At 42.2% G+C, this 13,132-nt stretch overlaps 1 protein-coding gene across 2 annotated transcripts in view; it reads right to left on the bottom strand.

The window, feature by feature from the left end:
• Positions 1-12,524, bottom strand: part of CDH7 (cadherin 7) — a 93,149-nt gene extending 80,625 nt beyond the window's left edge. The window contains exons 1-2 of one of the 2 annotated variants that reach the window (XM_075416528.1): positions 12,331-12,524; positions 3,117-3,514 (exon numbers count right to left, since the gene is read on the bottom strand). In XM_075416528.1, coding sequence (XP_075272643.1) covers positions 3,117-3,326 — 210 coding nt within the window. In that variant the 5' untranslated portion in view covers positions 3,327-3,514; positions 12,331-12,524. The remainder of the gene's footprint in view (positions 1-3,116; positions 3,515-12,330) is intronic. The other variant, XM_075416527.1, reaches the window with a different exon arrangement.
• Between the last annotated feature and the right edge of the window lie 608 nt (positions 12,525-13,132).

Raw genomic sequence — 13,132 nt, 5'->3', positions numbered from 1 at the left:
GATGGACAGAAAGAAATTGTGTATGGTTCAGTCCACAATCTGATTACATGTTAAGCACCTCCCAAGAGGCACTCGGAATTACTCAGGATTGAATCCAAGATGATTAAAATTCATAACATGGGGAGGAAAGACCTACATTAAAAAAAAAAAAAAAAAAGAGGCAAAAAAACTCAGTCACCTCTGACTCCTATTAGTGTAAAACGAATGGAAGTCCTCCAGAGGTTTCTCCAGAGACACAAGAAACATGTCCCTGCAGCCTTAAGAAAATAAAGACATTTTTTTCAAAAAACAAACAACAAGCATTCTGCCAATAAATGGATGTAAGGATGCAAGAAGGAAGGCTGCAACATACTTCAGATACGGATCTAAAATCTTGTTAAACAGGCATAAAAACACTGAAAAATTATTTTAAGTGAAAGATCTTACTGAGGTGAATAGGAATTCTGTTACATTATTCATAAGGAACAGGATTTTACCCTGCATGATCATGTAATTAAAGTGTCGGAATGCACACACCCAGGAGGACAGAGTTAACGCTGAACATGGAATTAACATTGGTATTTCACAACTCTTGAATGATTGGCCCTGTAACCCTAACATTCCCTGAATGCTGCCTTCCAAACAGGATCACCTAGGGCTTTGTGAAATTGAATAGTGGTAGGGAGAAAATAGTCCCTATTGCAGCTCCATTTGCCTGAGTGTTTCTGAAGCATTTTTATCTCACAGCCCTTAAAATCTGGAGGAAGCTTCCTTGTTCCTGGATGTGCAGTTAGATTGGCACCCTGCAAAACATCCTGAATGTAAGGCAGTGCAGGACTGACTTCCCCAGGAGCAGAGCACTCTGCAGAACACAAGGCAGAGTCTGGTTGCTGCTTCCACTTCACTTGATGAGAGAAGTGAGTAATGCCAGCTCTTTGCTTGCTGTAGCTTCCTCACCAAGCAGAGAAAAAAAAAAAAAAAAAAAAAAAACGAAAGAAAATCCCCAACATTCTTATCCAAATCTCAGTCTTCTCAGTCCCTACCTGCCTGCAAAGGATTTGAAACAAGATGGCAATATTTTTACAGGGAGAAGAGGGGGAGGAAGGTGACTGCTGCTCACTTCAGAGTGGTACTACACATAACATGTTAACATAGAGAAAGAAAACCACTTCTTCACCTCTTTGCTCCCCTGCGTGGGAATGCAGCTTCGGTCATGATTGCACCTCAGGAACCACACAGTAAAAAGCCTCTCCAGTGAGAAGGTTAGGAACTGGGCACATCTTATCTTATAAGGTGCTCAGCAAGGGCTCTGTTTCCAGGAAGATGGGCCTCATTTTGCAAGTGCAAATTTTTATCTGCTTCTCCTACAAAACGAATTGCTGGTATAAATGTGAGTTCTTGAGCCAAATATTCATACTGCCAATACAAAAGCAGGCTGGGCACAGACTGTTTCAGTAAAAAAAGATTTGTTTTGCAGAAGATATCTGCTTATGAATGCTAGGACTCCTGTAAAGGACGGGAAAGACCAGACTGTGAAGCTAAAAATAACCGCCCACATGCAAATACCATGTACTCTAGCACTGTCACGGCATCTTTGGCCATAACATATCAATTGCATGAGTAGGAGAATTGCTACAAATCAAAAGCAGTCTTCAGTCGAGTATTTAAAGACACTTCTTTTGTAGGAGAGAAATTCCAATTTGTAAGCTACACTCCGTTTTTATCACCGGGCAAGAATGCCAAATACGCCATTTTTCAGAGGCATAAGAGAAGCTCCAACCTGAGAATAAATTTGCCTAAAAGGCAAACTTATGAAGACAAGCAGCAGCTGCATGGCATCAGAATGAAAACTGCTACATAACCTAAAACTTAACAAAAGCTTTCAGGACTGCTGTAATAAGACACAATATTTCTGATTCCAGCACACCTTTCTTAAGGGCTCAATTGTGCAAAGTACCAGCCCCAGTTCAGAAAATCACCTAAACACAACCACAGCTCTAATACAAGAGCAGTTCCCTATTTAACTTGATTATTCAGTTGGCATGATTAAATTCTAAGTGCTTAACTGTGTTCACACAAACTTCAAGTTTTTTGTCTCAGTAGGACGAAATAAGTAAGATGAAACTCATTGCACTCATATATTTGAAGCAGTGGATTTCAGGTTACTTCATCTCCTTTTCTGTAAGCAAGCCATTCTGTCAAAAGCTGTCACTCCTTTGTTTTCTATGCATTTGCTATATTTTAACAAAAAACTCTATTTATTGATTCTGATATGGCATAGAAAAATGGGGTTTTCTTTCAATAAGGTGATTACACATAAACCTTAAATACAAACACAAGAGGGGTTTTTGGTTGGTTGTTTGGTTGTTTTTTCCTTTATAATCGCTGAAGGAAGTGTCTTACCCACCAGCACAAGGCGGTGAATGAGCTGAGGCCCAGATTCACAGCTGTGCTCAGTGTGCTCCATGTGAAGTGACGGGCGTGCAGAAAGAGCCATTTGGGATGCCCTGATGGAAGGGCTTGCTCTGCACTGGCCTGGTGCCCGTCAGAGGGAAGGTAAAGCCGCAGGGCTGTGCTAAGCACGGAGGGCAGTGAGGCCCCCAAGGTACCAATCTGCCAGTCAGACAATGTCAAAGCAAAGCAGTAGCACAGACATGTCCTCCTTTTTACTTGTCACATCCCCAGACACCTGATGCTTTCTCTCTTGCCTTCAGTAGTGCTGATCATCAGGGAGCAAACAACATAACCCAGAAGTTGTATTTTCTGGAAGCAACTGTTAGCTCTTGTAAAAGAGGATACATCCTTATGTTTCCCTATTCCTATGTAAAAAAATACATCTCATATCAGTAACAAAACATTTTCTTTGTATTAGTTGTGGTAAAACACTTTCATTATCATACTCGTTAAAGAAGCACAGCTAATATGTAGAGCTCTTAAGGAAAATTGCAAAAGGAATCGGGAATGTAACGTGTTGCTGTTTTCAAGTGTTAAACACGTTTCTTTTTCAAAATAGGAAATTTTGCCCCATCCTGCCTTAAATCAACCGTGCTAACAGAATTACAATTTTCAGCTTGCACCACACAAACACATCAAAAAGCAAGCATCTGCACTCTCCAAAGGTTGTTTAAATCCCCTACCTTTCCTACATAGAGTGGGTCTGTACCCATGTATTCTTCCAGCACAAAGAACTGATTCCACACCCAGCTGCGTTTGGTTCTCGTCCTCCCTGATTGAAAGTAGGGCTTTGACCTGGACCTCGAGAGCTCTGCTTGATTCATCCCAGCAAGGCACAGGAGAAGAGCCAGTATTTGCAGAAAATGGCAGAATTCCACTTTGCCCAACTTCATCTTTTTTTTTTTTCCCCCGTGAAAGAAAAAACCTTGACAAGAGCAGACACAATTCCAGTTGTCTCAGTAGCTCTAGCCTCCGGCAGGGTGTCAGCTGGGAGTCCAGAGATAATAATTTGTGGAGTGGTCAATTGGAAGAAGTCACCACTGCTGAATAGCCTTCACCCTAGAAATGGTGTAATAGGTACCTGTCCAGGAAAAAGACAAGAACTGTTGTCAGAACTTTTTTTTCTTTTTAAATAGAATGTAAATTCTTTGCAGCTTTCACATAATGCATCAAAAATGTTTATGTACAATTTTTCTCATCACCAGAACAGTTGACTTCACATAATAGGTCTCAGAGTTTAGAGCGCATTCCTTGGATGGCATTACTGCTGCTGACACAGCCGTATTCATAGCTGTAAAGTTTTCTCACGACTGTTCTCTTAATACACCTGTTTCCCCAGTACAAATGCTGAAATTTTTTCTCTTCAAAATAATTAAAGCAAGTGTAGTTATTCACAGTTATTTGGCTTGATTTTTCCTCCTCTATCTGCTACAGTCTGCTTTACTTGCCATTACCATGACGTACTTACAAACCAGCTACAGGCAAGAAGTTGTATTAATGGCAAGGACATATGCTGGCTTAGCTCTCTTCCACATAACCGAAAAGTAAAATAAAGGAATATAAGATGAATCAGAACAATTTGATTGATTCTTAGTCACAGTACACCAGATGTTACGATTTATTCTCATCTGAACCTGACCCGCTAAAAAGCCCTCAGTCTCCCCAGTCATTTTTACTACATTCCTAAAGCAAATGTCAGGCATGGTTAAGAAGGACATTGGACTGGTTTATATACTTATACACAAATATGTTCAGAAAGATCAGAGGATAATGTGATTTTGCGATTTCAATGAAACCTTGAATTAATGACGACTGATTTGTCAGCACTAACACATACAATTTTTATCTTTTTGTGCATCTTGTCCCTTTTTTATTTAAAAATCTTGATCATTTAATAAGTGGTAGAAATCACTAAAAAAACTATCATTTACAAAAAAAACCCTTCAGTACTTAAACAAGTCTTTTTTCTGCTTTTTACAATCGTGACCCTTCTCTGGCCAAGTAAAAATAGTAAAATATAAATAAGTAAAAACTTAGTATAAGGTTTTTAAAGGTATAAGTTCTGTCAGTCAGAACCAAATGTAGCTTTGCCTTTCAGAAGAATCACCTGCATCAACCCCAGGTAAGTAACGCTCTCTCTGAAATAGGCATCCTCCTTGTCTGAGTGAGCTGTGAGGCCGATGAGAAGTATTTAAGAAGTGCCAAATGCAAGGTGAAAATGAGGATGGAATTAAAACAGAAAGCAGGGCATTATTTTGGAGTGAACCGCTGCTACTTAGGAAGCCATGGAAGAAAGAAGCTTTCATCCTTTCTACATTTAATTAATCTAAAAAGGCTAGACATTAAATCACGTACATATTAAATGCTCTAGATAGATTATCATTATATCCCTACCCACTACTACTAAAACTGAGTGAAATGTGATCTCGGCTATCTGTTTTCAGTATGCCAGGCTCTTTTAGCTGCAGAACGCCTATGCATCGTGCTGCCAAAGGTACCTAGAGTGCAGAAACACGAAACAAATAAAAAGCTCTTCTGATTACAGACTATATGTAAAGCCTTTTTCTAGTAATCCCTTCTGTGGTACTGCCCTGCACCAGAAAGGCTTTGTTTAGAGACTGGTGGGATAAACCACAAACCCACTGGGCATGTTTGCTAAGCAGTAGCAATTTGAAAGCTTCCATATGTGAAAATTCAGTGTCTCCCTATAGGCAACACAAAAACAATAGCCAATGCCTTACCTAAAGACCCTAACTTCCGAAATGTGATGCTACAGCTATAGAAGATGTCTCTCCAACATGACCGACTCTTTTCACAGCGGGATTAACACCCAGGTGTCATCCTCACTAGCAGAGCATAGTTTAACATGATTAATCCCAACCAGTCATACCTCAGTTTTGATCTGGGCCTTTGTGTAAATCGTGACCACATGACATTGTAATTACTGAGAGGGCTGCTATGACTGTTAAGGAGAGTAGCTGTGCTTCCTCCATGAGCAGTTCACTTCCTACCACTCAGTTCAAATAAGATAAGCGTTGTTTGTAGTAGAGGCTGTTCGTGCATCCTCTAGTCTTTCCCTCACTGTGCCCAAGTTACATCAGGTTAAAGACAGCTGATATTGATAAACTGTCAGTTTATTTCAGAGAGGCAGCAGATTGTTATTTAACAGAGATAAAAATACGAAATGGATTTTCTTAAGAAATGTCAGTAAAACATTTACAATATGTTAGAGTCTTTTCACTAAGCAGTTTGAAATGTCTTGTTCTTGCTCTGAACAGACATTTCAAAACTAGAATTGCTCTAACCTTTATCGCGAACAGTGTTCTCTTATATCCTTTCTTTTACACCTGCAGGAAAGTATGAAAGCCACCATATGGAGTGCCACGGTCCCCAGCCACACGCCACAGCGCATAACTGAAAAACGCACCCAAAATACCAACTGAAAACCAGTCCATATGCTAGACAGCACAATCTGATGAAAAGCAGAATACTCACACCCCCTAGAAAAAAAATTGTTGTTGTTTACTCATTCTCAAATACTTTCACCACAGTCTCCAGAATTCCAATTATTTTTATTCAGCTGTGTGGCAGCACTTTCTGCTCTGACACCCTCTTCCCTCCCTTCCTCCCCTTCTTCAGGATAAGTCTTTCTATTCTTATTAGAGCCCTTTTTTTTAGGTTTTTATTTATAGTTCTTTCAGCACATTGCCTTTTGAGTGCGATACTTCCCAAAGCAGAAGTAAAAGTGTCTAGTGTTTAAAAATCTTTTATATTTTGGGAATAATTATTTATTAAATTGCATGTCATCACCTTTCTTACTGATATACATATTTATATGGATTTTTTAATATTAAAAAAATATGTTTCTGTCCAAGCATAACTAGCTCTTCAACTATCACCTGTTCTATGAAATTCATAAGCATGAAGTCCACAAGTCCACATAATCAACATCACATCATTCATAAAAACTGAAAAGTAAAAGGTGCTGTTGGGTTTTTTTTCCCCTCGTCAAGACATAACTTCAATGTTCAGAGTTGTACTCGCAGAAGTGGATATGACTAACACTGACAGCAATAGAGGGAATGCGGTGCTCTGATTCCAGTGCCTTCTCTGTCAGCTGCGTTTACAGGCTTGAGCGTGAAGTGAAGGCAAAGCTGACCTGCAACCATTTTGTATTTTGTGTTTAAAGATGCTCTTTTATAAAATGGTATCACTTTCTGCACAAACAGGACTCAGAGTACACAGAACTGAGAAATATTTGCACTTGTAATTGATGTCATTAATTACGCTAGGACACAAGTGCACCTTTATATCTTGTTTCTGGATCTCCAAAATGCTACTCCCTCCCCCTAAACAGAGGCAAAATGCAATCATGTCTCCTCACTCATGCTTTGCCCCCATAAAAAGTAATTTAGGCTTTCAAAATAGTCTGCTGGTATATTTAAAGCACTAGGCTCTACCTTCTACATCTAAGCTTGTATTCCCTATTTACTTTGCATATAGTCCTGAAAATCACAAATATGAAAAATGTAAAGTATAAAACCTGGTGTGTAATTCAAAGAGTATGTTATGTGATCTGGACTGTGCACGCAGTATGTCTTACTAACATTAACATTATTAACTAACATTATTAACACGCTGTCTACATGAACAGGCAGAAAAATAAAAAAAAATTATAAAAAAAATCCTCTAAATACCTAATCACTCATGTTTGTGTTCTTAAATAGCTAGTTAATATATAAAACATCAGACTGAAGAATATACTTTTGAAAAAATAATAACGTCCTTATTCAATATATGTCTTAAAACTTACATTTTCTCCCATCTGCTGTATAGAAATTGAACTATATTTAAGCCACTATAGTAGAAGTAGTGTGCTAGTGAACACTGCTAATCTGAAAAATGTTACTACTCTACTTTGCCAAAACAATCTGCTAGTGTCAAAAAGACACTATTATGCGCTGTCTCCAAGGGGCAATCTTGATTTGTTGAAAACATTCAGATCATGAATAAGATCCTCAGCTTTAAGGAATAGTTCCCCTCACTGCAAGCAATTAAGGGTAATTTACACCCACTGAAAATCTCTCCGAATATTTTGCTTCACTCCGTAATTTCTAAAACAACGCATCAAGCCTAGTCCTCACTGTTCGCGTGTAGCAGCGAGCACCAGTAGATACGGGCAAAACATGCCTTGGGTCTCCTAGATATCCTTATGGAAGCCCTCTTTCCCCACCCCTGAGATTTTTCCTGCCTTGTAAAGCTGTTTGCTGAAGGCTTTTGAGATCTTCTTCGTACCACCTAACCTTTGCAACCAAAGTGAAAATTCCTGAAGACTTCCACTCACACATTGCTATCAGTGTCACAGTGGCAGCTTAATCTATGAAACATATCATTTCCCTGTCAACCTCTTCATCCCAACAGGGACTTTTGTCCTTCACCATATACTGTCTTAAATTCTTTCCAATGTGCAAAATTCTTCACAAAGAAGTGGAAATACAAAACCTTTTCCATTACTGAACTCCACCAGTCTGGATTACATTTCTCTGTTTTGAAATCTCGCTGTCAGCTCAAGGCATCCATTGAAGGTGTAGCTGAAGAGTCTTCCACTCCTATTGCCTTCCCTCTCCCCACTCCATTATTCTCCTCTCATCAAATTGCTTCAACTTTTGACACCAATGCAAAATTTACTGTGTAAACCTGGACCTCACTGTCTCTGAAAGTGCAGCTCAGACACCACCTGCTAGTAAATCTTGCTTTACCTTGGTCAATAGTGCACAGTTATCTCCTGTTTGGGGTTTTTTTTGTTTACTGTAGTCATTCATAAAATAAGACCCTGTGTGTTGAGGTAATTCTGAGGGTGACTGTTGCAACTGGATCTTGAACCACGATCCCTTAAACACAGTGGAATCAGTAGGTGAGCCCCCTGACAGTTGAACTACTATTCAATTTTACAATGCCCATTGGAAAAGGTGTCAATTTCCGTGGCAGAGAAAATTCCCCTTTGTTATGAGCCTGCAGCTCCTCTGTGTCACACATCCTAAATATCACGGGAGACTCCTTCACAGGCACACAAACTCTGTGATCCTTGAGACTAAGTGTTTAGAGAAGATAACGTGTCTAATTATGGTGTAGATTGCAATGTCTGGTTATCATTTTTTTCAGGCAAAGGGAAAAAGAAAAAAAGGAGGGTGCCTTGGAGCAAGTGAGGTGGGGACCCTTCCATGAAATGCAGCTCTGTGAGTCAAGGCAGTATGATGAAACCTATTAACTCCCTGTGCCAGATGACATTACAGCTACAGACCACAACCTCCTGCCACTAACTGGCCTAAATATTCACATGGGAGATCTGTAAATGTAGTGCACATCCTGCAGTATGCATCTGGTTACAAAGCAAAAAACTCACTGCTCCAAACATATGGCGCTGTTACACTATAAACTTGCTCAAATACCCTCTGACGCAGGTGAAAGGACCTAATGAGGCAACAGAAAAAACTAGGCACACTTCAATAAATGATATGGCTTCAACAAATGCGTAAAGAAAACTAGGCAACAGCTTTTGGTCTTCCATATTGCTCTGCAGTTGATCATAAGATTGTATGTGGCTAGAGTAGTAAATTGTTTGCGTTGCTGGTAGGCTGCTTCTTTTCCCCCAAGAAAAAAATAACCAAAGAAAGATTTTTCTTTTTAACATAATTTTCTCCATGTGTAAGTGCTTTGTTAGTTTTTTCACCTTGCTATGGTACATTTTATAGATCTAAGTTGCTGGAAAAGACTATGCTAATTTGATCAGTTATTGAAAAGAAACGCCAGCAGTAATCGTATACCTGTGGCCAATCAAGTCAAATATTTAAATTGCCACGAGCTCAATTTCTGCAGCCTCATTTAAGCTGAGGAACTTCTCATAATACCTAAGGATGACTTTCTTGCAGAACCACTGAATTCCCAGAGGAGGCACTCCTGCATTACTGCTTAAAATTAAGCCTGATCTGACAGGAAGAACAGAAGCAACCATCATCTCTTTTATGCGTCCTTCCTCAGCTAGAATTTAATGATTTTCATTGCCACGAGAAAACAATACCCAGTAGCAGTATGAAAGCATACATGAAAATAAATGTGCATGATAAACTAAAGGAAACTGAATGGCTCAAGAAAGGCCTTCATTGAAGAACTGCTGAATACACCAGATATTGAAGCCAATAGCCAAAAACATACACAGAAACTTACTAGCCAAACTGTCACTAAAACCAACTCCCAGGCAGTATATAGATCTGCAAACCATGTGAAGTTTAAAATATGTTCTATTTTCATTGCACACTGGAGTCACATTGTGAGTTGAATACCTTTGAGAAAAGACTTAGCCAGGTCTATAGCAAAGTAGGACTTCAAGTTAGAGTAGAACAACCTGAGGTTTTGCATTGATAATGATTTTCTTCAGTCAAGACTGACTGTTGAAGAAATAAAAAAATATGGACACAACACGCACACAGTTACACATAAAAAGGACAGGCGAAAATCTACATGGATGCTATATCCATTCTTCTTACCAGATAATTCATGGATAATCTGCAGTTATACAAATGCTTTACAATTACTTTTTTTTTGAAAGATAGGAATGCTTTGCTATTAAATCAGTAGCAAATAATCAAGAGTGCTTTGCTATTAAATAAATAAAAGTAGACTTAAGAGAGTTGTGAGGCTGTCATCTGACTCTTAACACAATTCTAATGACCTACATCAGCCTTTAATTACAGTAAAGTCTCCCATTATAAGGGTAAAATGCCCTCTGATTCAAACTGCAATCTTTAATGACTTTTTGCAAGAAAATAGTCTACATTACTAATGTTCGTATTTTTATTCACATTAAGTGAGAAGCAATTCTAACATGCAGTGGTAGCTCAGATTATTACCTTTGGTATTTCCCTAATATTCTAGGTAGCTTTTAATCTATATTAAGTACTCAGGCCCAAGATATTTCACATATTTAACACTAAAAGTTGTCAGAGTCAGCTTTAAACCTCTTTGCTCTTCTCCCCTTGCTGTGGATTTTATTGCAATTGTTTTTTAAATCTTACTTAGCAATTCTTCTGGACCTTAAAAAAGAAGTGTGTCTAGATTAGATCCTCTGGTAGTTGCACGCTGGAGAGCTAGAAAAGTGTGTACCAGGACTTTAAACAATATGTCACATTTGGTCCCTAGATAGTTCTTTGTGATTTGTTTAGTGGGGTTTTGTTCTTTTTTACCCCAAAGATGATAACACACTCGTTGCACTGAACTGGCTCAGATGAGACACCGTCGTATTATTTCTAAACATCCTTACTTCACTTTTGCATCTTTAAAATGGTTACGATACAGCTAAGAGCAAACCAGCACCATTTCCCAACTGATCTTTATCTGTTGACCTGTTGTACCTTCAGAAGCTAGAAGAAACTAAATTTACGTATGCAACTTTTACGCTATTGCCCATCTGAATAGCTCTTCACCCGAGATTATGTAGACCTGTCTTTTTCAGAAACAGAGTAAGTATCTAGCTTTCACCAGTAACAATTCCGTGCAAACTTCAAACACTGTAACAGAGGGACAATTAGTAAATGTAATAAGGGTAGAAAAGTAAAGTCACACATCACTGCCAAGGAGAGACCGTTTCAGAAACTGGCATTCTTAAGAGTTTGGCTCCCTTATGCATTTACTTATTTGTCCCGGAAAAGCGATTTATTTTCTGCAAAGCTGTGCAATCACCTATGTTTTAGCTGAAAAATGTCAAGGCAGTATGTCTTGTTAGAGAGACTATAAAGTATATGCTGCCCTTTCAAGCCTCTGCTTTGACTTGGGAAGTTATCTATCAGAACACAAGATTTTATCCTTGCACTAGGTAAAGATTAAAGTATCAACATTTCAGCTCCCAGAATCAGAGTGCCTCCCTGGCCTCCATCTCACACCCCTCCAGAAATCCCCCGATTTACCGGGAAGACATCATTTGCGGAATCTTGGCTCACCTGAACTACCTCACCTTTTGAAAGCACAAGCATAAAGGCTCAATCTTATCTAAAAAAGGGATATTTTTTCCTCCATTTAGCAACTAGAAGTCTGAGGATCCGGATCACAAACGCTTGCTACCGGTGCACACCACCTATTACAGGAAAGCAGGACACGTCCATGTGTGGATACGTGGATAGATGGGGGGATGGGGCGGAGGGGGAAGGGTCAGTATCAAACGGCCAAGCACCGCATAGCCAGCCTTACCAGCTGAATACTAATCAAAGAAATAAGCTCCCATCATTTCAACATTTGCAAACTCTAGAACACCCTTGACATAACAGGAGGAAAGCTCTGGGAAATAACTCGGGAAAATTCCTGGCCTCAGTAAGCTTTTGCTCTGCAGCATCAGTGCCGGACTCTCAGATCAAGCAGGACAGCCGCTTCGGCTCGGCAGAAAGGACCGAGCCAGCCGGGACTTGGCGCTGCCCGTATTTGGCAGAAGTCTGTGGTCCTCCCTTCCCCCACCTCACCTCCCGGCTCGTCCACCAGACTTCTCCAAAGAGTCAGAGAGGTGCTATTGTTCTCTTACGAGGCATTATCGCTTTTACCTCGCACCGCTTCCCCGCCGCCCCCGCGGCCGTTCCCAGCCGCGCTCGCCGGGCCGCCTCCTCGGCCCCTTCCCCGCCGCCCCCGAGCACCGGGGGAACCGAAACTTACCGCTGCGCCCGCGGCCGCGCCGCCGGCCCCGCAGAGCCGCAGCCCCGCTGCCGAGCGGGAGCCGCTTCGGGGCGCGGGGGGTGGTGGGGGGGGAAGAACCGCGCACAGCCCCTTCCTGCAACTACTCCGATCTCCCTCTGCCTGCGCGGGAGGGGAAGGGGGAGGAGGAAAGCAAGGAGGGGCACAGGTGCAGCCAGCGCTTACCTGCTCCCCCTCTCCCTCGGCCGCCCGGCGCAGCGAGTGTTTTAATCCCGAGGGCCGGCGGTGCCTCCGCGGCGAAGCGCCGACGGGCTGCTCCCGGGCGGGGGCCGGGCTGCGGGCGGCGGGGCGTCCGCCTGGCATCGGGGCTGCTCGCCCGCCCGCACCCGCGGAGGCAGGAGCGCTGCGGACGCTCCGCTCCTCCTCCTCCGCGGCGCGGCCAACCGCTGGGCAGACGGAGGGAGAAGTGGGCGCCGGTGCCAAGCCCAGCTCCGACTGGGTGCGGATCGTGGCTGCCGGAGGAGGAGGGAGAGGAGGGAGGGAAGGAAGGAAGGAGGGAGGGGACAAGGAGGGATGGAAGGCGGCAGAGGAGGTGGGGATGCTGCTCTGGGCAGGGAATGTCACCGCTCGGCGGCCCGAACCGGCGGGCAGCTCCGTCCGAGGGCGCGGGGGGGAGGCGCCGGGACTCTTTGTACCTCCCGAAGACCCGGCGGTGGCTGCTGAAAAGGGATCCAAGGGAGCAAGCAGCCTGCCCGGCCCCGCTCCCCCCCGCCTCTCCTCCTCCTCCTTGACAGGATATACAGATGGTGTCCTTTGGCTAAAAATCAGGAGCCGGGCCAGGGGGTGGGGCGGGAGCCAATCTATCTCCCGACTTGCGTTTGAAACGCGGAGCTGAAGGAGAGAGTTTAAGGTTTGGGTTTGGCTTTTTTTATCCCCCACCCCCCTCAACTTGTCCTGGAAGCCGCGATCAGTTGAGCTCCCCGAGGCGTGAAGGCAAAGTCGCAAAACTACTCCGAACTTGCGGGGT

This window comes from Opisthocomus hoazin, chromosome 3 (assembly GCF_030867145.1).
Source record: "Opisthocomus hoazin isolate bOpiHoa1 chromosome 3, bOpiHoa1.hap1, whole genome shotgun sequence".
Lineage (NCBI taxonomy): Eukaryota > Metazoa > Chordata > Aves > Opisthocomiformes > Opisthocomidae > Opisthocomus > Opisthocomus hoazin.
This window is presented reverse-complemented; position numbering and strand designations above follow the sequence as displayed.